This window comes from Apteryx rowi, unplaced genomic scaffold, assembly GCF_003343035.1.
Source record: "Apteryx rowi isolate R43461 unplaced genomic scaffold, aptRow1 scaffold_112, whole genome shotgun sequence".
Taxonomy (NCBI): Eukaryota; Metazoa; Chordata; class Aves; order Apterygiformes; family Apterygidae; genus Apteryx; species Apteryx rowi.
In genome coordinates this window covers 1510143-1517912 of record NW_020447331.1, presented here as the reverse complement: position 1 = coordinate 1517912, position 7770 = coordinate 1510143, and the positions used below count along the sequence as shown (strand labels likewise).

Genomic DNA, 7770 nt, shown 5'->3' with positions numbered 1-7770 from the left:
CTCCCCGTGCGTGTGCTCTTTTAAATGCCACGTTAGCGAGGCGCACCGAGAGACTCCCGGTGAATTTTTCTCCTGGAAAACTAGCCCAGATTTCCCTCCAGAAGTGAAGGGAATAAAGGGGGAAAAAAAAAACGCGGGGGGGAGAAACTTTCATAACGGGGTCCGAGTTGGTCTCCAAAGCTTGAGCGGTGTCCAAGTGAAGCTGCTTTCCAGTGACATCGCCGGGCTGGGAAGGAGTTAACTCGAGCGCCGGAGCCGCAGGGAGAGTGTGTGCAGGCAGGGAGGTGCTAGTGAAAGTGACTGCAGCGCAGTGAATGGGGCTGGGAAAGTTTTAGAAATGCTTCCTTAGGTATTTGACAGCGTGTTCCGTTTGCTCGTAAATTCGGGTTGAAAGCGAGTTGCTACTCAAAGCACTACCGCCCTCGCTTTTTTTTTTTTTTCCCCTTCTTGGATTTTCCGCAAATTAGGCGATCGAGAAAGATTCATAAAATGTCTCTGCACACATATGTGTGTTAAGTAAGTTTTCTTGAGGCGTGGCCAAAACCTTCTAAATCTTTAATTAAGGGCAGCTTGAGTCTGGAAGCTTTATTGCGCTGTGCTGCTGACAATCGAGGTTAAACTTTCCTGCTATCTTTCATACGTTCTCCAGAATTACGCAAGATCTTTGCAACTTTTGAAATCAGGGATCCGGGGCTTAGAACACAGTCTGTGTCCTATCGCGCTTGAAAGAGTGGCTTCCTTAAAGGAAAGCCTCTTCAGGACACCAGAGTCTCGGCATCAAAACATTTTTAATATGGCTTTGTCAATGGTTTCCTGACTGCGTGGCTCGGAATAACATTCCCTTATACATATGGTGCTCTTTATGCTATTTATTTGCGCAGATCCACTTACGTGTTTTTTTTTTTTTTCCCCTTGCAGAAGAAGAACAAGAGGAAGATGAAGAAATTGATGTTGTTACCCTAGCTGAAGCGAATGAATCCGAATCCAGCACGGAGTCCAGCACAGAAGCATCAGAAGGGCACAGTAAGCCCCACCACAGCCCGCTAGTTCTCAAACGGTGTCACGTCAACATCCATCAGCACAATTACGCTGCTCCTCCCTCCACCAAGGTTGACTATCCAGCTGCAAAAAGGCTAAAGTTGGACAGTGGCAGAGTTCTCAAACAGATCAGTAATAACCGCAAATGCTCGAGTCCCCGCACGTCAGACTCAGAAGAGAACGATAAGAGGCGAACGCACAATGTCTTGGAGCGCCAGAGGAGAAATGAGCTGAAGCTGAGTTTCTTCGCCTTGCGTGATCAGATACCGGAGGTGGCCAACAACGAAAAGGCACCCAAGGTTGTCATCCTGAAAAAAGCAACAGAATATGTTCTTTCTATCCAGTCAGACGAACACAGACTGATCGCAGAGAAAGAGCAGTTGAGGAGGCGGAGGGAACAGTTGAAACACAAACTTGAGCAGCTAAGGAACTCTTGTGTGTAGGAACTCTTGGGCATCATTTAGAATAACCCAAACTAGACTGAAACTATGATAAAATATTAATGTTTCTAATATCACTCATGAACTACACCCAGTCCATAAAGAATGGAACAATTGCAACTGCATGCTGTGCGATTTAACTTGAGACTACACAACCTTGGCTAGATCTCTGAACGGTTTAGCCAGAACCTCAAAACTGCCTCATAATTGATACTTTGGGCATAAGGGATGATGGGACATTCTTCATGCTTGGGGATGAACTCTTCAACTTTTTTTCTTTCAGAATTTTGTATTTAAGGCATTTTTTCTTATGAGAATTCCAAAAAGTTGTCCCCAGATTGCTGTATATATTTACACATCTTATTGCCATGTAAATACCTTTAATAAAATCTTTATAGAAAATGTGCAACATTAATACGCAACAGTTGTGGCAACTGGATTTATACTTGTCTTGAACTTCTGTGCCATAACATTTCACAGTTTTGTTTTTTATTTAAATACATTTTTCTTTTAAAAATGATTTTTATTTTGTTTTTAGATAAATAAATATTTGCCCAAAATATAATTAGCTAAATCCTGTGTAGACTTTGCTTTGTCTTACAGTATTTGTCATTAGATGCTCATTTGCATGTTATTCCTCTACATGTCATCATGCTAGTGATCTGATGAAAGCCAAGCATAATTTTAAGTCAGGTGAGAAGAAATGATAACGGTTTTGCAGCTTAATAGGGAGTTTTCCTTTTCCCCCCCCTCCTATCGATTCAAGTAGTTTAGACCAATGGTCTTTAATGGGGTTTGTCAGTTCAACCAGTTTTGACCCCAATGCCCCAACAAAGGTGGCAACGCAATGTCTGTCCTGGACGTGATCATCTATCTGCTGCAAGTGAAGTTGCGGCATTGAATTTCTCCACCAGTCTTCCCAGCATAAGACTCTGTAATCCTTTCAAAACCTTTAGCGGTGTTTTAGGGCCCTGACCTTCATTTTGTGTTAGGGATGCAACTAAGTATTGCAGGGCCTGTCTTGGAGACTCACCGTAATTGCTTCCTGTTTGATTTTTTTGAACAGAAGTTAAATGGGATAGCAAAATAAACCAAGATGGTGAGTGTTGACATGGTTAAAACAACAGAACAATTTCCCTTTCAAGCCAGTTCTTCCTATGCGAACGGCTTAGTACTTTATTAATATAAATAGTTACTAGAAAGTTCAAGGAATACAAAGTTCAAGGACAAAACAGAGCACCCAAAACCACACTGTGGTAATTATTATGTGAATTCCACAAATTAGAGCAAAAAAAAAAAAGAATAGTTTTTTCTTATCTGGAGTCTGTGCTCTGACTGAAGCTGACCTAACGTCTGCCTGTCCCTATTCAATGGTATTTCAATTCAGGAACTGCCTCACAGTCAGCTTCCTATGGGCCCTAACGTATTTGCTTGACACTACTCCTAAGACCAGATCCTTTGATCTTTTTCTCCCCTTCTTTCACCCACTTAGCTCCACTTTAGTCAGAATTGAAGTAAGAGATCAATTAGCCCTTTGACTGGGGGGAAGAAAGTACTTTCAAAAAAGTTGAGTCGTGTACTCTTAGCTTTTCATAATTCCCCATTAAATAAATATTTGCTTGGCTTCTAACTATTTGAGCAGTAATGCTGCCAGACAATGCCTGCGCCAGCAGTCGAAGGGAGCTGAGGGTACGCGTTTTCTGTTGCTATTGTACCCAGCCGAAAAGAGAAATAAGTTCTTATGTGCCTGTTTGGAGGGTGGAGAGGGAGGGTTGCGCGGAGGCTATATGGGGGGGAGGTAGCATTTTATGGACATGGTAGATGCCAAGGTCTCTGCTCTGAAGAACCTACAGTAACAGTCCTGACAGCTTTGTGCATGGATGGGACTTCTAAAAAAAGACAGGAGAATTGTCTAAATCCCATTGTAGTAGATGCTTGAAGTGTCGGGTGCTTAGGATTCTTTGGGAAAAAAGTCACCTTCCTTCAGAAAAAATGGAGAAAATGGAAGTTTTTCCTTTATTTTTTCTTTCCTGCCTAGTTATAAATGTGGTCTGTAGTTACTTTTTTGAGTATGTGATTCATATGATCACTGATGAGGAAACAGAATTATGTGAAATGAAACTATAAATTGTATCTGAACTGTAGATCAGGGCTTTTTTTTTTTTCCAGCTCTTACCCACAGAATAGATTTATGTTTTATTAGACAGGTTAGCTTATTTCAAAAAAATACGTAATTCGCTTGAACTTTTGGCATGCACTCTAGTTTGTATTTTGGTTATAAGCAGAAGCAAACTATTGCCCAAGAATTTCAAAGGGTAGCCCCATCCTCAGAAACAGAGGAGTGCAGACCCATCCATGAACGATGACAAAAGTCTGTCACCTTCGGACCCCAGTTTCATGTGCTAGCAAAACTCCCTCACTTCTTCCCGTTAAATGACGTTAGACCACAATGATTAATAAATGTTTCCATATTTGTCGGCTTCTTAAATCATTTGGAGAATAGAAGGTCTTTTTTTTTTGTCTTCTATGTACAGAAGGTCTTTGGTCTTTTGATGAATAGGATGCCTGCAGTTATTTAGTTTCTTATTCTCATCTTTGAACTGATCATCAGTTGCATTTGCCAGTTTACTGCTGGGAGAGTACACCAGATCATGAACATGATCCCACATTGCCACTCTAACAAAGACTAGGTATTTAGGGGATGAAGCTTCATATTTATGCTATTTCTTACTTTTTGAGGGATTATGAGGTACCTAAATAACGTAGTGGGGAAAAAAAAGTTAAAAAGGCCTGTTGGAGCAGGGATAAAAAAAATCCCCCTTGTCATTAAGCTGCTGATAAAGAGGAAGGTGGCTTCTACTTTGAGACGTAGCATGAGAGGTTGAGAAGACACCGATATCCCACATGAACTTCTGAGCTGGATTCACTTAGTAATGCATTGTATATAGGTAGGGAAGTGGTGTTTTTTGCTGCTGTTTTGGAGCAATAAAGGAGATAAGCTTATAAAAGAAACCTCTGGATCTTAAAATAAAATGTAATAGCATTCACAGTGCTTGCCAAACAGCTGTACCAAAACCAAAATACAAGGTGCATTTTAACTCCAGCTCTCTGCTCCTCTATGAGATTTCAAGCCACTTCTGTTCCAGAAAAGCATTAGGCAAAATAATACGACAGTGAGGGAAACTAGGAAAAAAACCTTCGTGGCGAGAATAAAATTGCCCTTACCATATACCCTGATCAATAACATTTAATAATATTGATCTTTAGGGATCCAGCCTCTTTTTTTTTTCCCCCTTGCCTGTTAAGTTCTGCCTTTCAAGACAACTAATAATCTAAAGAAATGTAACATATCAGAGCAAAATGCATTAGGAGAGTACTGGGATGTTCAAAAGCACTTATGTTAGCTTAATTCGCCTCCCATTTAGGGAAACAGACTTGTGCCATGGGAGGATGGTTTTGAGAATGTTATCCTGCATATAAAGAAGTCTCTTTACCTACCACTGCCATAGCCAATATTGCTCCTGTAATGCTTCGCAACCATTGCAGGCAGTTGAGAGATGACAAATATTTCATCAGAGCTGTATTAAAAGGAGAATTTCAGGTAAGTGGAATAGAATTACTGTAAACTGGAAATAAGCCAGGCCACTTCTTTTAACATCTGAATTTATTCAAAGTGGAAGGTAGAGGTGGTTTTTGCGTCTACAGAGATGAACAATCTTTTAATACGCAGGATTTTTTTTTTTACTCATTTTTTGATTGATCTGTATTGGAGTCATCTGCCAACATATTATCAGAAAAATATCACTGAATGATAGGTAAGCCTAACACAGCCAGACCATTTGGGAGAGACTAAGGGTTTACTGCCTGTCATACAGTTTTGCCATTTCCTCATTTTAAAAGGACATCTATGGGAGCTTCTGAAAAAAGATTCTGCTGACTGAAAACTAACCCTTGATTTCCCCTTGAGCTTTCCACACAGACTAGGCGTAAACCTGCCTAGCGAAAAGAAAAGATCAAGAAATGAGATAGCTGGGCTGCAGAAGCTGGATTTTATTTCCGGTACAAAACACTTAACATTTGCCAAGTTTTACCTACCTTAATGTCGTTTACTCATTTCAGGCATGGTTTTACAGTCATTGGGGGGACCACTGAGAGAAACATTGCTCAGGATATAGAATAATAATTGGGAAATTAAAGGTTTTTTTCTCCTAATTCTGCCCTTCTGTTTCTACAGAGCTTGTGAGAGAAGGGAGAGTGCTGGGGCTGGCACAGGTGTTCGGAGAGCTTTGCCTAGTGCCTTGGGCACAGCAGCATAAGTGATGTAAATCATGAAAAAGTCAGCGTTAACACGCATCCAGGCAAGAACATGGGCTAGGTGAGAGACCGGCCGGACAAGGGCAGCACCACCTCTTGATCAGTTCTTGACTATGCAATAGGGTATTTTTTTCGCATCTTCTCTTCAGGGTCCAAGCAACCTGTCTCTAAGTATGTCCAGACCCCATCTTCCTAAGAAATGAGATAGGAATGAAGTTAATTGCACTGTCAAAGTAATGGTATGACCTTTGGGGCTAAATCAGTGCATATGCAAAAGATTCTTTTGCCACTGGCCAAAACTCTTAGTTAAGTATTTGCAGTTACTGAACAAACCTTGTTTCAAGTCACCGCCTACAATTGGGGACCCAAGCTGTGAGGTGCATCTGCATGGTCATGCTTTAAGCCCTGCGATGCAAGGAAGTCCTCTTTGGCAAGATGTCAGCGGCACAACTCCAGCTGACTTTGATGACGCACCATCTTCTTTCCCCAACCACCATTTCCATTCCCAGCTTGATGTGCAAATTGTGGAGCTATTCCTTATTCTGTGCAAGTCTGGGAAGAAACAGCTAGGTAAGTCGGTGACGCTTCTGCCACACTGTTCAGCTGATTGCATTTTGTTTCGAAGTTCACCTTTCACGTGCATCTCTCTATGGCTCTTGCCATGGCTACTGCTTTGTTGAATACATTTCCATTCAAGGCAAAACCTCTCTTGCAACCATGCATAATTTCCATCGCAAGCCTCTATGTCGCAATTATGTGGAATTATGTTTTCCCTGCAGGATCAAAAAGAAAAAAAAAAGGATTAGGTGCTATGAGTGAAGAGGTTTTAAAATATAAGCTGAAAAAATGGGACAATCTGACTGGATAACAAAGACTTCCAAGCAGAGAAATTAACACAGCCCAATTCCCTGCTTGGAACTAATTAGCCCCATCAGCTTCCTTCATGTTAATTTATCCATGATGAAAGAGGACAGAAATAGCAGGAGAAAAAGAAAAAAGAAAAATTACAGGAATTGTGCTTTATGCAGCGACTGCAAGCAGGCAAACCCACAGAAATTCTGCAGGCTGCAGCGAGGGTTTGTGCGAGCGCATCCAAAGCCCCGTTCCTGCCGCTGCTCCCCTTCGCACGGCGCGTTGGATCCTCGCAGTCGCGCGGCAGCGCTCCCGGCCCGTGGTACCTATTCGGCCTCCCAGCACCAGGCGTGCGCGCAGGGCTGCTTGCAGGGATACAGCTGCTGGATACAGGTTCCTTCCACTCCTTTTTTTCCCATTAATCTGTGTGGCAACGACAGCAGAAGCAAAGCAAGGCTCTCGGTGCGGGTAGTTTCTGTGGTCTAGTGCCTGGCTGAGTGTCTGGCAAAGGCTTTTTGGCTGGTGACCAGGGCTGTGCTGTGCTACGGGTGTGTTAGGGGAAGAGAGAGCATCTCTGTGACCGTGCAGATGCGTGGACAAAGGCTTGCATGCAACACCAGGGCACAAAAGCCTCTCTGCTCTCCTCTCCCTGCAGAAAAGGAGGGTCTGCAGCAGCAGGTGGGCTCCCATCCAGGCACTGCACGGGCTTAGCTCCCCGACATAAGGTCTGTTCAGCCTGATACGGGCAATGCTGTTTCTTTTTTTTTTTTTTTCTTTTGACAGCACTATAACTACTCTTTGAATAATTTGTTTTTACTGAGATTATTTATATCATAAAAACCAGAACCTGCTCAGTAACAACTGCCACAAAGCAAGGCTTTCCACCAAAAGCGTGCCTGGAAATCTTGTGTTCCGGTATGCAAAACCAAATAAAAATGTCCTGAAGAAGATACTCAGGAGGCTGGATCAGACAGCAAAGACAACCTTTCCACACTCGGTTTCTATCATCTTTTTTTCACTCTTTCACACTTCTGCTAATTGGCTTTTAGGCTGAGTGTTAAAATCAGGAATAGAAGAGTAACCAGAAGCTAAATTAAACTGATGCGACAAAACATATTGCAAGCAC

At 42.2% G+C, this 7770-nt stretch overlaps 1 protein-coding gene across 1 annotated transcript in view; it reads left to right on the top strand.

The window, feature by feature from the left end:
- MYC (MYC proto-oncogene, bHLH transcription factor) overlaps positions 1–2043 on the top strand; it is a 4130-nt gene extending 2087 nt beyond the window's left edge. Inside the window, exon 3 of the mRNA XM_026077574.1 lies at positions 746–2043. Coding sequence (XP_025933359.1) covers positions 746–1481 — 736 coding nt within the window. The 3' untranslated portion in view covers positions 1482–2043. The remainder of the gene's footprint in view (positions 1–745) is intronic.
- The last annotated feature ends 5727 nt before the right edge of the window (positions 2044–7770 follow it).